General features: G+C 41.8%; 1 protein-coding gene across 1 annotated transcript in view; it reads left to right on the top strand.

The window, feature by feature from the left end:
- The window catches only part of SSH3 (slingshot protein phosphatase 3), a 116,498-nt gene that overhangs the window by 23,808 nt on the left and 64,704 nt on the right, over window positions 1-27,986 (top strand). The window contains exon 5 of the mRNA XM_063434981.1: window positions 18,262-18,380. Coding sequence (XP_063291051.1) covers window positions 18,262-18,380 — 119 coding nt within the window. The remainder of the gene's footprint in view (window positions 1-18,261; window positions 18,381-27,986) is intronic.

Below are 27,986 nucleotides of genomic sequence, written 5' to 3'. Positions count from 1 at the left end.
TGTGCACATGAGAATTGTTGATTACCCTGCATCATATATGCAGTTTTTGTTAAAAGTATACTTTCATTTCATATCTATTAAAAATGCCCACTTAAAACCATATGACACTCCCCTTGCAATAGTTGACCCTATGTAATCTCTGGAGATCATCACAAGTCCGATACATTACAATACTGAATCATACTGTGTGATTATATATTCCCTGCACTCACGCTTCAAGTTCTCCAATGCCGGGTGCAAAAAAGCTTGGGCTCCAAATACACAAATAACCAACTTTGCGGCTGCTCTCCGGTCTTAAAACCGCAATGTTTTTTTTTTTCACAAGGTTTAAAATATGATCAACGTTTCAGTCCCCGTTCTGGACTTTTTTCAGGATCAAACAAACAATCATATAGACTGTGAGAATGTTTATGGGGTGATAAATATTAAAATATTTTCATACAAATTATCAAAAATTTATAATTTTTATATCATCAAAGATTTATATCTTGGCACTGTTTCCCCGATTAATGATTTAAAGCTGAGAATTACCCACTATTTTAATTCTCATAGATCCTAGAGTAAGTTTAATTAGAAGATTTTACTTCACACATTAATTACAAATAAAAGTATAATTCTTTGTGATAATAATATGTAACATGAGTTACAATATCAGTGAATATTTAGGTATAACATAAGTATACAATATGGCAGTGGTTTAATACCATTACAGACAGCTAAATAGCAAGTTATATAGTTTTCAAACAAGATTTACAACAGGACACTTTACTTTGAAATTAACTTAACACAGAACAGCATCTCACAGCAGCACAGCGTAAAGCAATAAAAACTTTGTCTGACAGTCAAATCACACCGAATTAACTCTTTCACTGCTGGCTACAATCTTCATAGGCAAGTTATCCTATTCTATTGCCATTTTACAACTACAATATTTCTCATACCAAATCATTTACCATTGCTATGTCCATCCAATAAGAATAATTCTAACCAGATTTTATGTTTGCAGAACTTTAACTTTCCTAAATAACATTCACTATCTTATATCAGAACAAGTCAATACCTCTGGATAAAAATTTGGTATGCTAACATTTGGCAAATTTACCATTAAGATATTATCTTTATTCCACCTGCAGGGATGGAATTTTTATAACCATATATTCCTTAGCTAATTATGATATCTAATAATTCAAATCTGACCAACATTTATCCATATATATATTCCTGCTAAATAAAACTAGCATAATTACCAGTTAGGTTGTAGATTTTCTATCAGATGTGTAGATATGTCCCAGGAATTTTGAATGCAAGTATGATGAGATAATTGTATGAAAATATATAAAAGTTTTCAGAATTGTGAAGTTATGTTAGTTGGGGAAAAAAATGTAAAGATTAGGTGTGTCCAGCTTTGGCTCTAGATGTCAGATCTTAGATGTCAAGTGTCCTTAATTTTTAAAAGACAAGTTCCCTATACGTCACTAGTTAATAGTAACCAATAGCGAACTGTGGGCGTGTCTTCGATACAGACTATCACCTAGATTTTGGTCAGTAGATGGCGCAATTACATCAGCGAAAATGCTTGTCAGGAGGTCCATTTACATTTTTGCATAATGGGTTAACTGGATTTCGTGATGCGTTTGACATCATCTCGGTTATCTTTTATGGCTACTATACATCACAGAAGCTGTCATCTTCAAAGGCTTTGGTTGCTTTTTACCCAGACTTGGTGTCTGTCGTATACCTTTAAAATTTTTGATTTCTGACACATGTAGCCTTTAGCTTACCCTTCCTTATAATGGAACTTTGTAAGATTTTTTTAACTATTTTTTTTATAGAAAGTAAAATTAATTACTTAGTGTTATCTGTCATTGGTGATCCTGTCTGGTTTTCTTGTGTGAAAGAAGATTACACATATTCCACTAACATTAGTAAATAGTATGGCATTTCTTCATTGATATTATATCCATGAATATTCTATATTATTAACATAGTACTAATTATATATAATTAATATAGTAATCGTAAGTTGTGTGTGTGTATATGTCTTTGGGTTGTTGTATTCAACCCTCCCCCTGCTATAGACATCATGCCTTATCTCAGGTTTTATCTCTGCTGTTTACATAGGTTGCATTCCTTAGCTCACACTTGAATGAATAGAATTACAGAGAAGTAAAAATGTGTCTGTTACAAAATGGAGTCCTCTCTGTTGTGATGGTGACTTACAGTATACACTTTTAATTTCTGTCTTAACACAAGATGTCTGCTAGTATAAATATACTGACAAGACAGGGCTCCAGAGAATTTTGTGCATACAGAATGCCCACAATTTGTCCATTCGTGTTCGCATAAAATGTAATACTTTTTGTTTGGTATGTAATTGCATTTGAATGAATGAAATTCCAATCCAAGACATAGACCTGTTGTATGGGTGGTGGCCCTAATTGACAAAAGAGGTTACCTATTGTCTACCCCCCACCCCCTCACTCCCCCACCCATGAGCGGCGGGTGTGGGCTAAATGTAAAAATAACCCACCCAACTGACTAGGGTTCCCCAAGTTCCTAGTCACCCCCCAAATAAAATAAAACCTTACATACCCCCTTCACCCTAATAATAGTCACGGGGTGGAGCAATAACATAAATACCAGAAAATTTAAAAAAATCATTCTTAACATGAGATGTTGTCTTTTTTTTTTCTAAACTTTTCTTTCTTCAGCCCCCCAAAAAAGGCTCCCTACTTGTAATAAGCGAATTGACATTCAGTATTCGTTCGTTCTTTGTAATTACTATTAATACATTCTTCTTTCTGATGAATGAACGAATAGCTGAAATTCCAGTCCAAATTTCAGATCATAGCAAATGCCCAAGTGGACAACTGGACATGCACGTGAATTTCAGAGCACTATCTAGTGTGGGCAGATGACGTATCCAACAGGGCATTCATCTGCCTACACTAAGATGGCGGGGCCTAGGGCCTAGGTCTGGGCAAGAAACAAAGCTCTAAAGAAAGTTTAAATTTGGGATCTAGGCGCATTTGGGGGTGACTAGTGGGACAATAAAATGTAGTGGAGTCGGGAGGTTTTTAAAAAAAAAAAAAATGTGCACTCCTTTGTAGTGAGCAACATTCTATTTAAAGGGACACTATAGGAACCCAGACCACTTTAGGTTATTGAAGTGGTCTGGGTGCAGTGTCCCTTTTTGAACTTAGTGCTGCAATGTTAAACATTGCAGTTGCAGAGAAGCGGCAATGTTTACATTGCAGCACTGTCGATCTCTAGTGGCTGTCTCCCAGATGTCATTGTGGGATGTTGAAGGGGGCGGAGCGTCAACACAGCGCCGGGAGACATCTGCGCTGGGATCAGGTAAGTACATAAAGGGGTTTTATCCCTTTATTCACCGGGAGAGGGAGGCAGGGGGAGCGATGGTATCCTTTTAATTCCCAGGCTTTGCAGCTTCTGCAGTAAGCTAGGCCTAGCCCAAAAACTCTGCCATTCACCTACATTTCTGTAGCAGTTCTGCCCTTATCCTGTATATCTCTGCACATCAGTGCTTTTATATAAACCTTAGAAGAAATTGTTTGAGTGATACTTAAATTGTTAGCTTCCTACTGTAGAAGGCCATCAGCTGAACTGCAACTCTCGGAAAGTGATGTCATCCTCTGCTTATGTATTAAAGGACCACTATAGTGCCAGGAAAACATACTCGTTTTCCTGGCACTATAGTGCCCTGAGGGTGCCCCCACCCTCAGGGTCCCCCTCCCGCCGGGCTGGATGGAGTGGAAGGGGTTAAACTTACCACTTTTTCCAGCGCCGGGCGGGGAGCTCTCCTCCTGCTCTCCTCCTCCTCTCTGCCTCCTCGGCTGAATGCGCACAAGTCTTTCCTTGGACGCTTGCGTCTTCTCACTGTGATTTTCACAGTGAGAAGCAAGCAAGCCCTCTAGCGGCTGTCAATGAGACAGCCACTAGAGGCTGGCTTAACCCTAATATAAACATAGCAGTTTCCCTGAAACTGCTATGGTTATATAAAAAGGGTTTAACCCTTGCTGGACCAGGCACCCAGACCACTTCATTAAGCTGAAGTGGTCTGGGTGCCTATAGTGGTCCTTTAATGGAGTAAAAAGGACCTGCCATTGATGGCTTTTTAGTAACTTAAAGGGTTACTTTAGTCAAAATGTGACCCTATTTTTAATGCCTTATCTGAAATATTAGACATTGTATACTCTGCCTGCTGCATGAAGTAGATTAAGCTACTAAAAAAAAGACATGGATTTGAAAGGGTAGTTTATCTTATCTGTAACTTTTTTTTTTTCTTTTTTTTTTTTTTTAAAACACTTGTACAGTTGCTGACACTGTACTTTACATTACTAGTATTACCTTATTGTGAAAAAAGCATATAGATTGTGGAAGTCTAAAGAGATCTTCAGCTGTTTATTAAATAATTTTTCCACTAGGAGTATATTTTCTGCTCTCTGTCCTTCTAATTGTATACGTTTTTAGAATTCATATCTAAATAAATATCATGTGTTGTTTGGGCATTTATAAAGGTTGCCACCTTTTTTGAAAAAAATAAATAAAAATACCAGCCATGCTAATTGGCATAATTACTTATATATGCGTGACATCACAGGACACAACATGCATAAGAGAATAAGAATATTTAAAAGGAGAAAATTACTAATAAACTACTTACAATGTGTGTACTTTGTCTGACTGTGTGTATAGTATTGTGTATGTTAGGCAGTGTGTGTATAATACTGTCTGAATGAGTGTGCGTGTAGTAGAGAATGTATTGCAATGTGTCATTGTCTAAATGTGCATACTGTTGTGTGAGCATGCATCATTGTCTGTGTATGTTACTGTGTGTATATATAGTGTGTAACAATAATGCATGCACAAGTCACTTATTGACAGAGATGGATAGTCTGGTTTTATTTCTCTCCCCATTCTCCCATTAGACTTCTGCATACATACACAGGTTGCTAAATACACAGACACACACACACACACAGACTGCTCAATAGAAAAAATGCTATCACCACAAAAATAAGCGTGAGAATAGCATGGAAAGTATATCATATACTTATCTAATATCAAAACAGGACAGCCTCCCACTGATCACCTCCCAGATGGTAATCTTTCATCAACCAGAATAGGAACAACAAAACATATACGGGAAACGGCTGTATATTCTAAAATGGAACATAAAACGGAAATAGTGTGATACAATTAAGAGTTATATAAATGCTGTAACGGATCACCTTGCACCCCGACTGGGTACCTCTGTTGAAGGATGCTCCTAGTGCTTCCTGAGGGCTCCAAGCACTCCACCAGAGACCAGAACCATTGCAGACCCCATGAACCGCCGCAGCTTGGTTGGGGTCTCGCCATCTCCTACCCACCCTGGACCTACGACAAGGCTCCAGGTTCCAGTGGGTGAACCTCTCTTTCCCCAGAGAGTGAAGCAGGAACAAGCTCTTAAAAGAGCTTAGTGATTATCCAAGGGAGTAGAAGAGCATACTTGTAGCTGTTTCCCCCAATAAGAGACAGGACTCTAAATTGAGGGTGACGTAGAACTGGTTTAATGAGCACAAATGCATTTCTTACATTTGCAGGCCAGAGGCACACCCCCTTGACTTGATGGTAAACTGGGCCAAAAGGGACACAGACCAGTAGGAACAATAATTAGTACAGCAACACTCCCACATACAGTCAGCAATCCCTGCCCTCTGCCTGTGATATAATTAAGCTAGCTAATGGAGTAACCTAATTATCCACAGGAAGAAAATATAAATTTTTACCCAAAGTCCAGAAACACCCCAAAACACAAACATATAACCCATAAATCCTACGTCCATAGACAGCCCTGATCTTGGTGAACAACATATCAAAAAATCACCCAGATCAGAGCAGGGGTTCAAAAGTTTTTTTGGAAGTCACATTTGACCGACCGCAAGCATGGCTTTCATGCCCAAAAAAGTTCCACAGATTTAGGGTGTGCGGCCGGTCTATATTCTCTTCTATCCTGGAGATAATTGGCCTAAGTGGCTGTGGTAAGCCAATTATCTCCAGGTACAGGAAATATCTCTAACTCCAAAAACTGTTATAAAAATACACAACCTATATGTCCAAAATATCCCCAGATAGCTTGGATCTGAGCGCTCAGTATGTCTCATGTTAAAAGTGCCCTATAGTACAAGGAAGGGTGAGGTCAGAAAATGGCAAGGGCTGATGGGGGATTGAAGAGGGACAAAGCAGCCAGTTTAAACTGGTCTGGCAGTGTCCCTGGGACAACTCCCTGCTGGAGAACAATAGGACCGGAAAAGGGGAGGAGGGGAAGAGGCACATTTTCCCATGGAAGTCAATATTAGTCTGTCTTTTTGCAGGGCCAATAATCTTGGGGCAGCAGGCTGGCAAGTAGTCATCCAAAAACTCATGGCAAACTCCCTAAAAAAGGGGAGTTTGTCACAAATGCGCTGTTAATTGGTACACTCACAAGATGGAGATGTTTAATGCACTCAAAGGGTGCCTCCCACGATGGTGATGGGGGGGGGGGGGCTATTAACCCACGCTTCGGTCCGAGTGTATTGCTTGGAAGGAGGACTCCAGATGGATGGTAAAAAAAAATTGCGGCTTGATTATAAATAAAAGCTGAACAATTACCAATGTAGTAAAATACAAGGTACAGTCCTACGCGTTTCGTCCAAAAACTTAGGACTTCTTTAGAGACCTTAAAATCAATATAGATAACAATAGCATACAAAATAAAGCAGCCTAACCATTCCCACCCGCAAGTCCTCTGAAATAGGGCTAGCCCATAAGTCCATTGGTGGTTCCGTGGGCGTGTTTCTTCCATCGTAATCTGATTGATCATATCACCTGTAGATCTTTCATCCTCTAGCTGGTGCATGGATGGCTGTTGGGAACCGGCAGTGCGTTCCACTTAACACGTCCATGTGCTCCATTCATGAGTATAGGTACCAATATAGCTGTGCATTCCACCGGAAGGTTAACTGAGATAATGTACGGCCTCTGGTGGTGATTGGGAGTAATGTAGAGATCCTAATGTAGATCTGCTAAAGAGAATTATTGTTTCTCACACCAAATAACATTGGATTATAACGTGTGCCTATATCGGTAAAATATAGATAATTAAGGGAAAAATTTCATATCCTTTTTATATAATGTTAGTCACATTATGAGATGATCAGTACATTTAACGTAACCCGTGCTTGGTATACTTTAAAATGTAATTGCATGACATAGTGTTATCATCGTGATATACAGATCATTGGGGAATCATTTCGCATATCCCTTTATACAGTATTATATATAATATATATATTGTATATTTTAAAGTGACCAGTACTGAATCTGCTAAAGGTGTGATTACCGATGTAATGATTCTAAAATATTATGTTCTGAAAATTCAATGAAATAACAAAACGTAAATATATATAACCACACATGCCTATCTTTATTGACCAGTTAAAAACTGAACCCAAGGTAAGATAAATCAATTCGTATTGAAGTATAGAAGGAGTTAAATGTATGCAAAATGTTGTTGAAATAAAGAATATATCGACTTTTTTATATATATATATATATATATATATATCTCGTGAAAATTGGTAAATTGTAAATCGTTGTGAAAAAAATGTAAAAGATCATAAACTGAAAAAAAGAATCATCATAAAATGAAAATCCTAAAAAAACAAACTAAGTCTATGTCCACATTAAGTCCCTTGGGTTCTAAAGTTTGGAGTTTGTGAATCCAAAAGGTTCCACGTTGTGCAAGTTTTTTAACCCAATCACCACCTCTCCAATGTGGCAATATCCTCTGAATGCCAATGCACTTAAAATTCTTGAAGGAAGAAAGGGGACAGGAGTTACAGTGAACCGGGACTGAATGGGTCACAAGGCTTTTTTTAATGTTACGATATTCTCCAATATCCTGAATTTAAGGACCCTTTTGGTGCGACTGAAATATTGTTATCCACACGGACACTGCAGCCAATAAACCACAAAGTCCGTGTGGCATCCCATGTCAGATTTAATTCGAAATTGATTGGCTGTTAAAAAACTAGAGAATTGATTTGTTCTATCCAAAAGGATGGTGGAGCAGGCTTTACATGAATTACGCTCTCTGAACATTCCAGTATTATCCCTAGTAACGTTTGTATTAGTTTTGATAGCATAACTAAGGGCGAACATATATTTTTTAAATTACGATTCTTTTTGTAATTGGGTAGACAAGCTCCTAAGATTGGGTCCTGTAATAATATGGGCCAGTTTTTTTTATAAACCTTTCCTTTTTTTCATGATCCAGGTTATACTGGGTCATGAAGGCGGACCTAAATGTATCATTTTGGGATTGTGGTCTAGGTTCATCCATTAATAGATTATTCTTCTCCATTTGTGTAGCTATGCGGATCTTTTTCTTGGGCGTTCTTTCCAAACCCCTTCTCCAGGAGTTTCTTCTTGATATGTTGGGACTGGGTAGTAAAGTCTTGTAGGTGTGAACAGTTACGTCTAAGACGCGTGAATTGTCCCTTGGCTATACCTTTTAGCCAAGGGCGGTGATGGCAGCTTTAATGATGGACATATCCATTGCTATCAGTTGGCTTGAAATAACATCTTGTTTTGATCTGCCCTTTCACACAGAAAGGGGAGATCATGTTTATTCCAAACAGGAGTGAAGTATAAATTACATTGATTGTGATTAAAACTGCTGAATACATACACCTACTGCTGAAAACACAGACTGCTGAAAACACACACACAGACTGCTGAATACCAGGGCCGCCATCAGGGGGTGACAACCATGACAGATGTCATGGGCCCGGCGGCCAGGCCACCCTGGCCCCACGTGTAGCGGCGGAATTGAATGTATATATGTATGTATGCCATTATGAATGTATGTCTGTGTATGGATGTCAGTATGTCTGTATGTCTGTCACTATGTATGTATGTATGTATGTATTCCAGTATCAATGCATGCCTGTATTCCAGTATCAATGTATGTCTGTATGCATGGATGTCAGGATGTATGTATGTATGCCAGTATTAATGTGTGTGTATGTCTGTATGTACGTGTGTTGTGGCGAAACCGACCTCGCCACGTGTCCTTGGAGGGGGCTGCTTGCCCTCTGACTATGGCCCGGGAACATGTGGCCCTTTAATTACAAGTTTTGGGCTTAATGGATATTTGGTGTGCTGCTGCTGGCCCTTTAACTCCCAGAGAAAGGGTTTGCACTTTTAAATTGGCACTTCGAATGCCGTCGAAGTGCTGAAGTAGTCGAAGTGGCCGCCATTCGAAAAACGAACACGTGGCGGTGGCCAACTTGGTTCCTTCCATGCGGTCAGCGGTATGTGTAGCCAAATTCATGGAACTGAAATCGGCTACACAGTTCCGCGAACACCGCTAAGCTTAGGCTTAGCGGTGTTCGCGGAACTGTGTAGCCGATTTCAGTTCCATGAATTCTCCCACGTTGATTTTGCAGCCACAGAGACGAAGTCCTGTTAGAAGATTCGAACGCTTGTTTTTTCAGCCTGAAATAGACCGACCGCACAGCCCAAATCTATGGAACTGTTTTGGGCATGAATATGTGCTTGCGGTCGGTCCTAAAGGACTTCCATATAACTTTTTAACCCCTAAACCTGATTTTTGAGTATGTGTTTATTTCTCGTATGCTGATTATGAAAATGTATGTTTTATGTTTGTGACATGTATATTTTAGAAGTTATAAATATTGTGTAAAAACTGTATTCCTCTGCCTGTAATAATGAGATTACCCATTGTGTTCAGTAATCATATCACAGGCAGAGGGGAGGATTTTGTGTGGGAGTGTCTGTGTGTATTGTACGGATTGATTGGTTGTTCTGTAATACCCTGTGGGCTGTACTGTGGTTGTGGATTGGGAGTAAAAGAGACTGTATGTGCCAGTACAGTCAGATTCTGCTTAACCCTCAAACCGAAGTGTCGTCTCGTTATTGGGGGAATTGGATTGTATGCTGACTGCCAGGAGTGTAACCCTTTTGTATGGTTTTCCTGTTCGGCTGTTTCCAGGATTCGTAGAGTTTGCAGTTCGGGAGATTGGTGCTTACAGTTGCTGCCTTGCATCTGGGAAGGGGAATATCGCCTAAACGTTTTTTATCCTCTTGTGAGCGAAACGGTCCGTTACACGTGTATGTCTATATGTCTGTATATATGTATGTCAGTATGAACGTATGTATGTGTGTATGGATGTCAGTGTCTGTATGTATGTATGTATGTGTGTGTATGGATGTCAGTATGCATGTTTGTTTGTCTGTATGAATGTATGTCAGTATGTATGAATGTATGTTTGCCAGTATCAATGTATGTCTGTATGTCTGTATGTCTGTATGTCTGTATGTCTGTATGTCTGTATGTCTGTATGTCTGTATGTCTGTATGTCTGTATGTCTGTATGTCTGTATGTCTGTATGTCTGTATGTCTGTATGTCTGTATGTCTGTATGTCTGTATGTCTGTATGTCTGTATGTCTGTATGTCTGTATGTCTGTATGTCTGTATGTCATTATGAATGTATGTATGCATGTCAGTATGTATGTCTGTATGTCTGCCTGTCACTATGTATGCCTGTGTCTGTATATGTGTGTATGTCTCTCTGTAATTGTGTGTCAATATGTATGCCTATATGCGTGTTTGTCTGTTTCAGTATGTGTGTCTGTTAGTATGTATCTGTGTGTGTGTGTGTATCTGGTGTATCTGTGTCCTTTTTTATCAGTGTGTGTGTGTTTTGTGTGTGTGTGTGTTCCTCTGGGTGGGATTTGGAGGCGGACCCTGTGGGCTGGCTTGGAGGCAGGCCCCCAGGGGGCCCAGACCCTAAGCTGAGTTAGGGGCCCCAAAATTTCTGGTGGCGGCCCTGCTGAATACATACATACAGACTTCTGAGTACTCCCCCACTAACTACTGAATACACACACCAGGCCTGGACTGGGAAAAAAATTCAGCCCGGGCATTTTTGGTTCACAGCGGCCCACTGAAAAGGGGGCGGGGCCAGATTGGGTGTGTTTTGTCATCCCCAATGACAAGCACGCCCCATCTCAGTGAGCATGTTGGTTCAATGCTCTTCCAGGGCATGAGAAAAGGGCCCTGTATTTTTTCTGCACAGTGCAAGCAAATTTAATAACATGCTTGCGTTGTGTTTGCTTGAAACTTGTCTCAGTGGTTTCCATAATTGGGATACTCACTGTATCCCATTTATGGAGACACTATGTGTTTGCTTAAATAGAATCTAGTTTGTGCATGGGGGATCCAGAGTGTGTATGTCAGAAATGTAGTGTGTGTGTAGGAGATCTAGTGTGTGTTTGAAGGACTCAGGAGCGTGTATAGGAGATCTAGTGAGTGTGTGTGTGTGTGTGTGTGTGTGTGCGTGTGTAGAGGATTCAGAGTGTATATAGAGATCTAGTGTGTGTATATCTGTAGAGTTGGGTAGGAATCTAGTGTTTGTCTGGAATTTAATGTGTTTAGGGGTGCAGTATGTGTGTGAGGGGTTCTGTAGTATATATACATATATGTTTGGTGTGTAGTATTGTGTGTGTGCTTGGTGCAGCATGTTTGGGGCTGCTTTGTGTGTGTGAGGTGTGCAGTGTGTGTGTGTGTGCTGTGTGTGTTAGGATGCTGTGTGAGGATGTGTGTGTGTGTGTGTGTTTTAGGGTGCTGTGTGAAGGTTCTGTGTGTGTGAGTGAGGGTGCTGTGTGTTGGGGCGCTGTGTTAGGGCGCTGTGTGTGTTAGGGTGATGTGTTAGGGCACTGTGTGTGTTAGGGCACTGTGTGTGTTAGGGTGATGTGTGTTAGGGTGATGTGTGTTAGGGTGCTGCATGAGGGTGATGTGTGTTAGGGTGCTGCATGAGGATGATGTGTGTTAGGGTGCTGCATGAGGATGATGTGTGTTAGGGTGCTGCATGAGGATGATGTGTGTTAGGGTGCTGCATGAGGGTGATGTGTGTTAGGGTGCTGCATGAGGGTGATGTGTGTTAGGGTGCTGTATGAGGGTGATGTGTGTTAGGGTGCGGTATGAGGGTGATGTGTGTTAGGGTGCGGTATGAGGGTGATGTGTGTTAGGGTGCGGTATGAGGGTGATGTGTGTTAGGGTGCTGTGTTGGGGGAGGCAGGTAAATGCCAATATTGATGTCTTTTTTTTTCAAAGTTTTATTATAAAAATAAATTGATTATACCCCCCTCTCCCCCCCCCTTCCCTTCCGTAGCCTGGAAGGGGGGGGGGCTGCTGACATCCATCCCTGGTGGTCCTCGTGGTAAGTGAACTCTAGCCCTTTGGGGCTAGAGTTCACTCTCGCGAGACCCGGCCGGTTACCATGGCAATGGCCCGGATCTCGCGAGAGAAACCCGGCGGAGCTGCAAGTTAGAGCTCTGCCGGGTCCTTTCTCCAGACTGGCTGGCTCCCTCCCTCTCTCCCCGCCGGCGGCCGCATTTGACAGCATGTGGGCCGGTGAGGGAGATCCTTTATCTCCCCACCGGCCCTTCATGGAACACAGTGGGGCCGGCGCTCGGATAGCGCCGGCCCTGCATAGACCAGGTAGATCTCCCTGGCCTCGGCCCGTGGCCATCGCGGCCCACCGGGCATTTGCCCGGTTTGCCCGATGGCCAGTCCGGGCCTGACACACACCCACACACACACACTGCTGAATACATACTCACAGACTGCTGTATACACACACAGGCTGATACATAAACACACAGGATGATGAAAGCACACACAGGTACCTTACCTGCTGTCAGAAATCCTGCTGCCATGTTTCCATGATGCTTACATCTCCTTGTCACTTAGCTCCTCCCACTCATCCCATGCAGATTGCATTTAATCTGTGGAGAGGGCAGAACATGCTGTGCCCTCTCCACAAAGTTCAGGCACAAATGAGTCTTCCTGGTAAACCTTGGTAACTTTTTTTTTTTTGTGGCTATATGAAATGCACAGAGAACATGTTTTATTGTTTCACTGCAGAAAATATTGTTGTGTGAGGGGCAATAAGGCCGTAAAGGATATAAAAAAGGGGGGAATAAGTCGGTTGTGGTGTGCCGGAACCGACGTCGTGGTAGGGCCTGTAATAAAAGAGGGCAAAAAGGAAACCTGTATAAAAGCAATCAACAACCTAAAAAATCCAACTGTATGGAGGCAGCTGAGTTGTGAAAATTAGGTGCCCGGCGCTTATAATGGACCGTCTAACTAGTGCAAGGGGAAGTAAGGAATAAAACATGTATTGCCATCTATCGCAGACTAAGTGTGGGGGAGAGAAGGTAATCAATAGACTGTATGAATAGGTGAGAACCTGTAAAGCGTCTTGACAACTAGACTACCTAGTTACCTGGCTGACGAGGACTAGGGTCCCCCAATTCCGTCCTACCTCACATCTGTGATTAAACGGTTGATCCAAAAGAAGGCGAAAAACCCAGTTTGATGCGCTTTCCAATTTGCAACAAGCTAGGGAAAAAATTCCTTCTTGACCCCAGTATGGCGGTCGGATTATCCTTGGATCAAGCAGATATCACCCTACATAGAAAGGTTGATGCCCGGTTCGTGATGACAAGCATGATTAGGACTGATTGTGATCGAAATACTAGGATGTTGATGGGATATCTGTAAATTGAAAATTCCTGGAACCTGAAATGCCTTGAGTATGGGAAAATGCTGGTATGAGGACATGAAACTGCGTGTGAATGAAACTTGAAACAACATGTGAAGTTGTAGCCTGGAAGTAAGTAAGAGGTGGCAAAAAGAAGCGAAAATCGAATACAGACAACATAAACGACAGAGACGGTAACAGTATGTGTGGGAAAGGAGCCTCAAGGGGAAGACCGGACCTAACACGAGCACCGTGAGTGCTAGAAAAAAAGAGAGCCAGACGTGAAACGATAACGACCCGGAGCTACCGAGGCTAGCAGCCCGCGATCATGCCCCGAAAAACGCCGGGAAAGGTATCGGCAACAGGAGAGGCCGTAGGCAGGGCCACTTTGAAAGAGTCGGAAGAGGCACAGGACCGATCGCACGAAAAAAATAGGTGCAGGAAGTCTGGTAAAGGATCTAGCCGAAGCGGCAGGTGCCAGTTGCCCTAAACTACCATCCGACACCGCCCCAAAGGCGACAGCAGCAAAGATAACCTGGGGGGCGAACAACGGAGAAGAGCGAGGGAAAAAAAAAAAAAACACGTGGCCCCCTCCAGCAACAGCGAAGCAATTAAAAACTAGGTTTGGCGACAGGTGAGGCCCTGCTAGATGCCAAGCGGCGTGAGAGGCTCTATCTATGCGTTGGCGCGAGGGGACACCTAGGACCCTGACAGCCAGCCACAGCTAACTGAAGAGATTTGCAATTTAGATTCTTACCTTTGAGGCCATATACCTCACAGATGAGGCCTACCGAAGATTAAATAAATTTCGGGGATTGCTGAATCTCTTGTACTGTACTGAAGCCAGACAGCATTTCAGATATGAATTGCTTTTTTAGGGTGGGATTAGTCTGATATGCAAAACGTTTAAGGGAACACTCCAAGCACCATAATCACTTCAGTTTGCTGTATTAACAATTGCAGGGTTATTTAGTAAAGTGAGAACTTCTGAGAATTAAACTTAAAATGTCAAAGGTCAATGTAGTCACACTGGAAGCATAGCTGACTGGTTGAATCCTTTTTCAGTTCAACTACTTTGACCTTAAAAGGGTTACTCCAAGCATTCTAAACACTACAGGCCACTGTAGTGGTTATATGATGCTAGGAGTACCCTGGTACTATTCCCAGTAATGGGGGAAAAACATTTTGTAATGATCTACCCTCTTACCTGGGTCCTTGCCATGTTCCATGTCTCCTGTGAGCGGAGTAGCAGAGCTGCAGTAACCAAATGCCAATCCTATGCCTTTGTTTGTTGAGGGCATGAAATCATCACTCTCAGCAAATGTACTATTATCTGTGCGTAGTTAGTCAGTTGCTTCCAACCTGGCTATACTATTCTCTACTGTACATCACTTTTTAATGCTACTGGTGGTGGAGTTAGACCATTGGAAGCAAAGGAGTTAAACTAATGTTTAAAAACGTGTGTGTGTATTTCCTCGACTCTTTCTCTGCTTCTTTTGTTTGTAAAAGCTATGATTGTGCACATAGTTTCTCATGCATGGCTAGTGCTAGTTCATGTTAAATAGCTGAGAGTCATGTCACATATGGCAAGTTCACCAAGTATATAGTAAATTTATGAATATTTATTGCATATTTGTTCAAACTCTTCTTGTTTTGTTTGCTGGTTTAAAATAATTTAAGTGATGCATGTCCCTTTAATAAGGGGAATGAAAAAATGTAGTTGTAAAGAAAGGCTAACTAATTTAAATCTGTTTAGTTTAAAAAAAACAAAGGGGATAACATTATACAGATATATTTAGCAGCAATACAAACCATCTGGGCTGGACTGGGGATTCCAAAGCAGCCCTGGAAAAAAAATCTATGCCAGCCCCATAAGTCATTGCACCATATATTGTCGCATGTAATATGTAAGGCTATGTCTTGCCACCCTAGTGGCAAGAGCTGGCTCTTCTGGTGGACGCAGAGGGAGCCCTTCTGGTGGCCGCTGGCTGGGGAAGCTCTTTCCCCCCCCTCCCTCGCATGCAGCTTAATGAGACCGGGGCTGGAATATGATGTCCTATTCCGGCCCCGGTCTCTTTCTAGTGCGCGAGGGAGGGGGAGCAGAGACAGAACAGCCTGCTCCCCCAGCGGCCGCCAGAAGAGCTTCCCCAGCCAGCGGCCGCCAGAAGGGCTCCCTCTGCGGCCGCAGGTGAGCCAGCTGCCTGCACGGCCCCAGATGCCGACGGCCCACCGGGAAATTTCCCGGTATCCCGGTGGGCCAGTCCGGCCCTGAAAACCATTATCTGCAAATCTATTCATAAATACTACCAAGGTTACCCATTTTAGACTTGAAGAAATTAGATTGTCTAAGGTAAAGGAAAGTGTTTTTTTTTTTTTTTTTCATTAAAGGGAAACTCCAGTGCCAGGAAAACAATCCGTTTTCCTGGCACTGCAGGTCCCCTCTCCCTCCCACCCCCCAACCCCTGGTTGCTGAAGGGATGAAAACCCCTTCAGTTACTTCCAGAGGCAGCGACATGTCCCATGTCGCTTCTTCTTCCTCCGCCGCCACTCCTCCCAGTGATTGCGTCGGCCGATGGGCGAGACTGATCCCGCCCACCGGCCGGGGAGACCAAATGCGCATGCCCTATGGGGAAATGAGCGACGCTGGAGGTCCTCACATAGCGTGAGGACGTCCAGTGAAGCTCTAGCACAGGTTTTCTGTGCTATAGAGCAGGAAGTGACCTCTAGTGGCTGTCTAGTAGACAGTCACTAGAGGTGGAGTTAAGCCTGCAAGGTAATTATTGCAGTTTATAAAAATTCTTGCAAAATCATAATATTTAATATATGGGTTTACAGTTTAATGATCAAAGGAGAGATTGAACTGCCATCATGGGATCAAGACATTTTTTTTTCCTTAGTTAGTTGCAAAATTGGAAAGAGCTTAAAACGGTTTGTAATTGAACAGAATAGGCAGAAACAAAAGGATGTAGCGCCACCGAGTGAGCATGAAGTCATTGAGGTTGTAGCACGTAAAATGATTTTATAGGGAGCAATGTCAACAAAAATGTATATGTAGGCATTACATGCAAAAATAAAACCGATTAATAATTTAGCAATACATAACAAGGGAATAAAATATACACTCACAATCTCAGGAGCTACATTAAACACCAAGATAGTCATCTGGGCAGTACAGTCCCTGCCTAGGGATATTGATGGTACTCTTGAGTCCTCAATGTAGCAACAAAAGTCAAGCAAAACATGAATAAACAACCAAATGTGAAGAATGTCATTTAAATTGAATAACCAAGTTCAAATTTGTCACCAGTTCAATAAAGAGGGCATGGGCTGGTACAATCCTTTTCCAAAGATATGCGATAATGTGAAGTGTGCTTTTAGCAGGATGTCAAATTATACATAAAACAAAATCACAAATGATAACAACGATTTTATTATCTATTCTAGATTGTTTACATTTCTTGGAATGCTTTTTTTTTGTAACCCCTAAACCCAGGATCTAGAGCAGGGATAGGCAACCTTTGGCACTCCAGATGTTGTGGACTACACACCCTATAACGCTCTTACACCCATAATGCTGACAAAACATTTGGAGTGCTGAAGGTTGCCAATGCCTGATCTAGCGTATTGGGTACTTTTAACTATGCAAGTTGCTACATTGTTTGTTTAGATTATTTGATTGTACCATCTCCAATATTTTTCATTTAATTTATTTTTCATGTGCTAGAGTCACATTTTCAAACTACTGCGGAAATTGTACTGTCTGTCTATAGTGAGCATTGAGCTATTTATTTAAATGTGAGTTGTACTTTATTTTTATATTTTTTTTCTTTTCTTCGTATTACATTTATCACAATATATGGTTGTTTATTCATATGACTGCTGCTACTTTGGGACTCCAGTATACAATCAATATCCCCAAGCAGGGATTGTACTTGTGAGGCAATCATTTTGGAGTCTCAGCTAGCTTCTAAGATTCTATGTTCCCTTTGTTATTGTGACAGGATTGCAAAACGTGATCTGTTTTTGTTGCATGTAATTCCCAGATATAAATCACCAACTTATCTATGGTACACATAAACACATTAATTTACATTGTTTCTTGGCACTGTTACCTATCTTGTTTGTATTACTGCTTTGGTTTGAGGGATATAATAGTTTCAGCCATCCCTGTGGAAATTGTTCGGTGAGATCTCTTCTTTCTTTTATATTTTCTGGGTAATGCATTTACCTGGTTGTAAGACAAAAATTCCATCTAGAGAATGTCTGAGGGCGTTGACGATAGACAATGTGTGCAGTGTAAACCAGTGCTGAATATTATACTACGTTAATTATAACAGGTGAGGAACGTAGTTATTAAAGAAAAGTTATGAAAAAGGATGGACTGAAATTTTTGGAAGCTAGACTTTTCCAGGTCATTGTAGAGAACTGCGGATGAGCAATATTTAGGTTAAGAACCAAGCTAAGAAAATAGAAAACCGTTATCATCAACCTATTGTTGCTGTAACATTTTGTATTTGTCAATTATTGTTAAATGTCCCCCTTTATAATATTGTAAAACGCTGCTGAAAAAGTTGGTGCTATATAAATTCCATTAATACTTTCTTTTGGTCAAAACTAAGACTGGCTGTTATCTCTTCTCATTAGGCAGTGCGGCTGGAGCCTATTCGCTTGTGTCTCATTCGTTATCTGCTTGTGGTTTCCTCCGTGGGAACATCCTGTGATGGAGAAACTATCCTACTGGGTGTTGACTTCCCTCATGACGGGTAAGATCTTGACAAACGACAACTGACACAACCAAGTTAGTTTTTTTGGGAGGGGGTATTCACATGCAGTGTCATATAACTGCAGTTGGTAAATGTATGAGTCCCTAATTCCCTCTGTCCTCTCTCCTATCTTATCATTTCTTTCCCTCTCCTTTTTGCCCTCTTTAAATGGAGTTCCGTTACCTGGGGTCAGCCAGGCACCCGTCACTGCCTCCCATGGAACCAGAAACTAATGCAAGTGGCTTTTGTTGTATCCATTGAACTTGGCACTGCATTGCCAGCTCAGTGACTGAGTGTCAATTGAGCATCAATGCTCTTGGCAAACAAGCATGGCCCTACACCACCAGGTTTAATGGGACACCATAGGCACCAAAACAACTATCTTAAAGGAAAACTCCAGTGCCAGGAAAACAATCCGTTTTCCTGGCACTGCAGGTTCCCTCTCCCACCCCCCAATCCCCAGTTGCTGAAAGGGTGAAAACCCCTTCAGTTACTTACCTGAGGCAGCGACGATGTCCCTCGTCGCTGCTTCCTCCTCCGCGCCGCTCCTCCTACTGACTCCGTCGGCCGGTGGGCGAGACTGATCCCGCCCACCGGCCGGGGAGACCTAATGCGCATGCATTAGCGCTCCCCATAGGAAAGCATTGAAAAAAGATTTTCAATGCTTTCCTATGGGGAATTGAGCGACGCTGGAGGTCCTCACACAGCGTGAGGACGTCCAGCGACGCTCTAGCAAAGAAAATCTTTGCTATAAATCAGGAAGTTCCCTCTAGTGGCTGTCTAGTAGACAGCCACTAGAGGTGGCGTTAACCCTGCAAGGTAATTATTGCAGTTTATAAAAACTGCAATAATTACACTTGCAGGGTTAAGAGTAGTGGGAGTTGGCACCCAGACCACTCCAATTGGCAGAAGTGGTCTGGGTGCCTGGAGTGTCCCTTTAATGAAGCAAATCTGATGTATAGATAATGCCCCTGCAGTTGCAATCTATTTATACAGCTCTAGGCACACCTCCCTGCATGTCACTTGCACAGCCTTTCTAAACATGTTCTGGAAATGAACCTAGATATTCTATATTTATTTTATTTTTCTTCATACATTTAATTTTATTATTTAAACTTGGTACGTGTTCAGGCTGATCATAAAACATTAGACATATCAGTGACCGTGTACAATGCAGGTACCAATATTATGCTTAAATGCATATGGCCGTTGCCTATATTGGATAATCATAGATCATAAGGCATATCATGAGTAACGCACATCACATCGATCAAGAACAATGCAGGCACCTGAACTATACCGAATTACATGTCTGTTGCTTGTAGTAGTTCGCATGTAATTTCCTCGTATAATGAGGTGTACAACAGATCAACTGATAAGAAAAAGAAACCTAAGGATGCTCAGTGGGTTCGAACTGTGGGGGAGCCAGACATAATTAGTGTCTCTAGTAGGATGATTAAGTGGTGGCAAGAGCAGAAGTATCCTCTCTAGTATTTTTTCTCTATTATTATCAGTTACCAGAGGAGAGGGGTCCCTGCGCGGTAAGGGAGATCCCCAGTCTGAGGGACAACATCGCCCATGGATGAATTTCCACCAGTCGCCAGATATAAAGTCCATGGACTCCAGATCCATTGATATTTAGGATAAGTGTTGAATGCATAGGCATCGAGTTCCTCCATCCATCTGAACTCATCTATTCGCTGCTGCCATTCCAGCAATGTGGGGCTGTGGAGAGATCTCCAGTGGAGTGGGATCAGGGACTAAGCTGCCAATAGCAATAGGGAGAAGCAGGATTTTTTTTTAATTTTAGCCGTAGAGATTTCAGTATACCCTAAGAGGACCTCTGGAGTATATCTGCAATTTGATAATCGTTTGTATACCACAGGTGCATAATGGTACCCTTATTCATGCCGCATCACCAACAACATTCTGGTACAGAGGGGTTCCATTTGTGCAGTCTATACAGGGTGCGATACCATTTGGTTATCATTTTCAGAACTGCCTCTAACAATCTGGAGCCTGATGCCACCGAGTAATCAATCTGAAATATTTTTTGCCATTGATGTATTTCCATAATTTGGTGTAAGCGGGGAGGGGATCCTCTAGTGGGATCTGCAAAGTTTCTATATGCCTCTGAGAGAGGTCGTTGCCGGAGTACCTGCTATGTGCATGTGCTTTCAAAGTCAGTCAACTGTCGCAGCCCCTTGGCAAGATTTGGCATGGTTTGTAAATAGTGTAATAGTTGGTGGTGTTTGTATCTATCTGCAAGTGGGGGCCTTACTCCGGTTGATAGCCTCTAGAGTCGGTGGTGATGAAGTGGTGTATATGTCTCGCAGTTGGTTAGGGCTGGATTATGTGAGAGTGAGAGCATATTCTTGTCAGGGCATTGGCTATATAATATTTTCTTAGGTCGGGGTATCCCAATCCCTCCCTATTACGGGGTCTACTCATGTCTGTCTGGTTTAGATGAGTTCTCTTCCCCATCCACACAAATTGTAAGCAGGTGGAGTTGATGGCCCGAAAGAACTGGTTAGGTATGTGTATTGGGAGGGCTGAAATTAGGTATAATTAGGTATAGAAGTCTGGGGTGGACATTCATTTTTAGGACATTAAGTCTACCCGTCCAAGAAATTGTTGGCATATATACAATTGTAGGTCTAACTGTATATATTGGAGTAGTGGTGGCAAACTTGCGGTAAACAGGTCAGTTGTGACCGTCTGCTTAATGCCTAGTATGTAAGGGAGGGTTTATTTTCCTTAAAGGGGAAGTTGATTCTAACCAAGGATTCCTCATGTTTGGATGGGCCCACTGCCAGGTATTCTGATTTGTCATATTTTATTGAGAAAAGGGAGATATTCTTTCATTTCCTTAATGAGTTCTGGAAGAGAGCGCGTAGCATCAGTTAGTGAGAATAGGTCGTAGCGTAAGATAAAACTGGTGATTTTTGATTTCTGTTGGATCTAACAGAGTTTAGGAGGGGCTTCAGGATTAGAACGAAAAGAAGGGAGGAGAGTGGACGCCCCTGACGTGTTCCATTACTAATATATACCGGTTCTGAAAGTAGACACTATTGATGCGAATGGGTGCAGTGGCATGGGAGTATAGAGCTTCTATCCAGAGCCTCCACTTTGCGCTGAATCCCGGCCTTTGTAAAACCGCTCCCAAGAAGGACCAGTCCACCTGATCAAATGCTCTTTCAGCATCTGTCGACAAGAAAAGCGAGGGAGTCACTAGGTGTCTTGTCTTAATGACTCCCTTTACATCACTCTTGTTATATTTTCCCTTGCCTCCCTTGTGGGGACGAACCCCACCTGATTGGGATGGGCCCCACCATGAGGGGCCACAATATGTTGGGCAAGATTGACGCAGAGTTTTTTTTTTTTTTTTTTAATTCCTTATTTATTTTGTGCATAGTTTGACAACAGGCGTGCAGAGCCACGACAGCATCTACAAGCATTTTCTTAACATTTCAAATCGTGACAGTTTAGACGGCACAGTTTTATATTATATGAAGATAGCAAGCTATTAAACGTCATTTTTATGGTATACCACGCTGAGCTAAACCTGCAAATATCAGTGCTAGGTGCGCTTAAGATATGGAACAGGTTAGTTGTTTAAGTGTATGCCTCTGTAGCGTATCAAAATTAATAAACGAAGAAATAAACTAATGAACAAACATTTACAGTACATGCTTGTCTGGCCACAATGGCATCTACAAACTGTTATAACAATTATTGGTGAGTACCAGTATGGCATTTCGAGTGACAACACATTTTTGTTTTTGTGAGGAAACATTGTGAAGAAACATGTTGTTTAACATAAGAAAACTTAATCATGCTGTAGGTGTCTTCTGAGTTAATGCCAGCACATACGTCAGATAGCATGGTATTGGCTGCGTCTCAAGTGTTGATGAAAGCATGATATAGGCAGCTTGCGTTGTACAAGACACAGTATAAACAGTAGTAAAAATACAATTACGAATTTGCCCTATTCTTTGAGCTAAGCCTGTATGTCTTAAGGTTAAGGTTAAACTAGTATTTGTAGGCATAGGCGGCATGTAGTGTGTACGCAGAGTTTTAAGTCAGTGTTTAACAACAAAATGTAGAGGTAGCTCCCACACGCTTCTGTGTATATTCCTGGGTTTGCAATCAGGGTTATATAAGCTTCCAGTGATTGGGCCATATTTGTTTTGTTATGTAAAATGTTGTTAAATGATCTGTGAAAATAATGACACAGTTGTGGGTACAATTGTTTATAATGTCTTATTGTTATGCCATCAGGGCCCGGGCTTTTATTTAATGGGGAATGTTTAATCACCATGAAAAGTTCCTCCGAGTCGATAGGTCTACCTAGTTTGTGTGCATCTTTTGGGTCTATCGGGTTACGAAGGTGAGTCTCTAAATACTTGGACAGAGGGCTGTCTGTGGACCATACAAACTCATGTAAAGGTATATTATACAGTCCAGTGTAAAATTTGTGAAACTCTCTTGCTATGTCATCTGATTTGTGTACTTAATGATTTGTCAGTCCTGCTTCGGGAGATGTATATTTGTTGCTGGTGCTGTTTGAGGGCTACAGTAAGGTATTTGCCACATTTTTTTGCCATGCAGATAGGTGTGTTTGGTAAACAGAATAGAACATCCCGTTTTATTGTCTAGTAGGTAATTCAATTTTTTTTTTCCATAACCAATTTGGTAAGCGTGTCGGGAGCTTGGAACTTTTTATGAGATTTTTTAAATGTTTTTTTTTTTTTTTTTTATGTGGGAGGGTATTTCAGCTTTTTGTGTTTTTGGCTATTGCTGCTATCTTAAGGTGTTCCTCATTAACCACACATTTGTGAGCATTCCAAAGTATCATTGTTCGGGTGTCGGGTGTGTTATTTTCTTTAAAGTAATTGCTTAGAATATCTCCTATTTTGACCTGATTCTCTGCAGACTGCAGGAGGGATTCATTCAACTTCCAGAATCTGTTAAATGGTTGTGGTGTGTCAGGTGTAATAGTGAAGGAGATCATAGGGTGATCGGGCGACAGCATGGGGGAAATATTAGCTTCCTTTAGTATGTGTAGATGTCTGTGACAGGAGGAGTAAGTCGATATATGTGAGTAAGAGTATTGTGCCTGTGAGTGGTACGTGTAGTCTCTGGTGGTGGTGTTTAACACAAATCAGCAGTCAATTAGCTGGTGATAATGCAGTAATGTTCTAATCTTATGTCTATGTCTAGAGGCTGCCGATATGCTTCCTGTCATGTTGTCCACCCTAGGGTCCATTGTGATATTGAAGTGCCCGCCTACTACTTAGATCCCCACTGCTAAGTCGGCTAGTAAAGTCAGGATTCTGGACAGGGATGCTTGTTGTTTAAAGTTAGGTAGGTATTCTTGTATAAAATAGTTGTCCTGCTATGTTTCCTTTTACAAATGTGAACCGTCCATTAGGTGTGCCACAGGGGTAAACGCCAAACCTCCAGTACCTCTGGATTTGGAGTCCGCAAAATTACATAAAAAAACGGGGAATCTATGGTGTAGGTGCGGAGGTGCCCTTGAAGTGGGTCTCTTGCAGACAAAATACAAAGGACTTAGCCTCATGAAACTCTCGGAGAGCGCATGACCTCTCCGGAATAATGATCCTACGTGCATTAATAGATACAATTTTGATTTGAGCCATTTGCATGTAGTAAGAAGGTGATGGAGAGAGTCCAAGTGTCTGGTTTTTTTTGTCCCTAGCAGGGGGAAGAGAAATTTTAAACCGAAAAGCCATATCAACCAATTATAACTATATACAAAACAAGTAGTGTCGAGCATTATTGCTGAAGTTAAGAAATATGTTAGGTGAGCGATCATCTATTGCTCGAACAACGTGAACAATGGTCATGCTAAGAAGCACGGACTAAGAAGCACTGGATAGTCACTTGTCCAGAGCCGAGTGCACCGCAATGCTATTGTGAGGGCTTATAGGCTGCAACAGTGTGAATAACATGATACGGTTAGACCCTACATGCCCCCTCCATCTGATTCAGGAATCCATATAAATAACATTGCCCCTGGTATGGCCCACCCCGCCCCCCTCGCACCAGCACTTCCTTCCACAACGAACACCCCATCCTGAAAGCTAACCCGGGTGAGCCGGAGGGCACCTGTTAGGGGATCCCCCACTCCAGAAAATTGTCCCGGGAAACCACCCCCACTCCCAAAACCTGCAGAGGGGCGAAGCATCAGGCCTCCTCGAGTTATGCTATATCCTGGGATCTGCTCCCTCGCTTATACTCGTTTAGTGCCTTGTGGTGCGGGAGCTCAGGTCTTGGAGTCCGGTCAGACCATTCTATGTTTCTTTAATGCATAGTCTGCTTAACCAATAATTTTTTTCTCCTGGTCTGTTAGTAGCCGTCTAGATCCTGTGGAGCCTCCTGTTTGTGATAAAAGTTCAATTTACAGAGCAGGAGATTAAAACTTCTAAAGCAATATACATACAATATGGTGTGGTCTGTAGTTCTACACCCAATAATTTAGGTAATCCTTTTTTTATGACCAATCATATATTTTGTTTTATTTTGCTGTCTAAAATGTTTTTAGTAATTGTAGCAGAGCTCCCTCTGCCAAGGACTGCTTCCTAGCTGGAACAGGGGAAAACCTGAGCGCTTCTGCCCCAGTTGCTGTGGCTTGACTGGTGTTCTCCTGGAGCCTCTACGGCCTGGAGCAGAAAAGGGGACTAGCTCTATTCCCTCCCACAGTCCTGGGAGCTCTAGTCCTTACAAGGACTTTCCCTGCCGATTCCTCCACAAGCTGGAACAAGGTGCTAAGCAGTGAATATAGCCCTCCCAGTAACTAGACAAAACATAATTCTGGAAGTACAACATGGTTTAATGCATCCAAACACAACCTTTTTATACACAGACCCCAGCAAGGGGTCTCCATTGTCTTCACCACAAGCCCCTCCCAGGAATCACTGGGCCTGAAAGATAATTGTGTTTAAAGACCGGTAAGCTAATTATCTCCCAGGAACATAGAGGCAAACACATAAATATAAAAACATCGGGGCGGGTCCTGACTGCAGAGCTGAGAGGAAGCTAGCCTCAGCAGCTCCTGCTATCTGGGACAGAAAAAGCAGATTTCAGCGACCAAAACACACATTAGATGACACACACCCCTGACTCCACTACCATGAAAGGCCGGCAACGGAAGGGGGCCACCTGGGGAGCAGATTCATGGAGCCTACCTGAAAGCAGCGGCAACCCGGAATCTGCTTTCCAGGCCACGGGAGCGCCCAGGACCGCCTCATCCTCCAACAGAAACTCGGCAAGGGACCCAGAGGGGCATAGCTCACCTGAGCCAAACGAGGAAAAGGTGGGGGGCGAGGCCCAAAACCGCTGCAACGTCGGTCGGCCCTCAGGAACCCGCAACAGCCCACGACCTGGATATGGGTCACTTCCAGCATTGAGACCCACACAGGGGACTTTGTGCACCTCACCAAGTGAATCTCCGCACCGGGCCTGTAAGCCCCTGTACTCTTGGACTACCAGGACTGATGTATAACTCCCTGCAAGGGGACGACACTGGGGGCCTCACAGGCTGTGTGTGTATGGGTGTGCAGTGTCTAAGCGGCTCTAAACGCCGCAGGGCGTAATAGTACACCCTCCGTTTTTTTTTTTTACTTACCCGGTCGCCGGCAATCCCACAACAGCGATCGTGGTTGGGGGGGCTCACCTGGGATCCCAGGGAGTCCCCCGCGGCGGATCTTGCCTCCTCCGGCCCCCCCGGCCATGTGAGGTGAGGTCCTTGCATCACATGGCAGAGTTAGCTGGCTGCTGCATTGCCAGCAGGGGGACTTCCTGTAATGACAGTTAGTCCCCCTGCTGGCTGGAAACAAAATAAAATTTAGTTAAAATAATGATAAAATGATATACTGTCTAGGTGTATTTTACTATTTTTTATATATATATATATATATATATATATATATATATATATATATATATATATATATATATATATATATATATATATATATATATATTCAAATTACACGTAGACTGATACTGATTAAATATCTATATATATATATATATATATATATATATATATATATATAATATAATATAAAAAAATGTAAATACGTAAAGAAATAATTAAAAATAATAAAAATATATAGATGTGTTATTTCATTCGAACTGTATTGTGATATTAATAAATATTTATATCAAAATACACGTAGAACGAAATATATATATCTATATACATAAATATATACGTATATATCACTATACCTATATAAAAATATTTTTTAAAATGATATATATATATATATATATATATATAATTCAAAGAAAGCCAGCACTCAAGGACTTTTGTGTTGCAAAGGTAAGAAGACCTTTTTAATCCAATAGATCGAGAGGTCGACGTTTCAGTCCACTGTGGACTTTCATCAGGACATAAAATACATTATACAATATTCAACTTAAATAAGAAAATACTAACTTACCAAACCACCTCCACCTGAGTGCTGGCGTGGTCCGTTCCCCATCGCGCATGCGTGTCTATCCGCTCAACCCCTTCCGGTGTGATAGTGCAGCCTCTCCATCACCATGGTGACTGGTAAACAGATCGCGAAAATGGCGATCCGTGTTTACATGATCCTATGTAACGTGGCAGGTGATTAGTGCTAATAGTTCAGCTCAAACTTAGTGTCGAGTTGTCAAAAAGAGATCAAGTGAATCTGCTTATGATCTACTATATAGATCGAGAACTCAGCAATATAGACATATAAGCATGTCTGTGAATCAATGCTTCAAAAGTGCTATGTGCAAAAATACACTATATCTATTCCTATATAAGTACACATCACAGTGTATAAACTAAAGTGTGTAGTGAGAAGAAAGGTAAATATTGATTTACCAAAAAATACAAAAAGTGCAAGTTCTCTAATATATATGGAAACCGTGCAGTGCTGTGATAATCTCTTAAAGTGACATGTGCCTAAATTTACATGCAATCTAACTCTTAGGTATAACATAAGGAGGGAAGACACTTTGCTAATATGGGGTTGCAGTGTGACATATTATGCAATCACTACCTAAACTATGCTTAATATATAAAAAAAATATGATAGTCTACTGCACAACAGTGTGATTCCCAGATTTAAGAGTTATAATCAAAATCCCGTAAGGGGATTCCTTATAGATTAATTTATCTACTTATATCATGACGATTATTTGTATACTCACTGATCTACGTATGGACACTGAAAGGCGATTGGAGCAATGGTCCCTCAAATGGATCCATATACTCATAATAAAGACGCCTACAGTATGGTCCATATGGGATCCTCTGGGGATATACACTGTAAATATATGTGCAGAGATAAAAAATAAAATCAATGTGGAAACTCATCCAACAATTTAGATAAATGATATAAATGTCAATTTTTCATTGAGGCCCAATGGGGCCATGGTATTCAGTTCTCGGATCCAAAATGCCTCTCTTTGCAACAGTGCAGTGGATCGATCTCCTCCTCTTCTAGATATTGGGATATGATCGATGGCAATACACTTGAGTGTTGTCAATGGATGTTTCTGTTCAAGGAAATGGCGTGCCACTGGTTTGTCAGTGCGGCC

This window comes from Pelobates fuscus, chromosome 10, assembly GCF_036172605.1.
Source record: "Pelobates fuscus isolate aPelFus1 chromosome 10, aPelFus1.pri, whole genome shotgun sequence".
In the NCBI taxonomy this organism is placed as follows: domain Eukaryota; kingdom Metazoa; phylum Chordata; class Amphibia; order Anura; family Pelobatidae; genus Pelobates; species Pelobates fuscus.
Note: the sequence above shows the minus strand (reverse complement) of the source record. Positions and strands in the feature narration are given on the sequence as shown.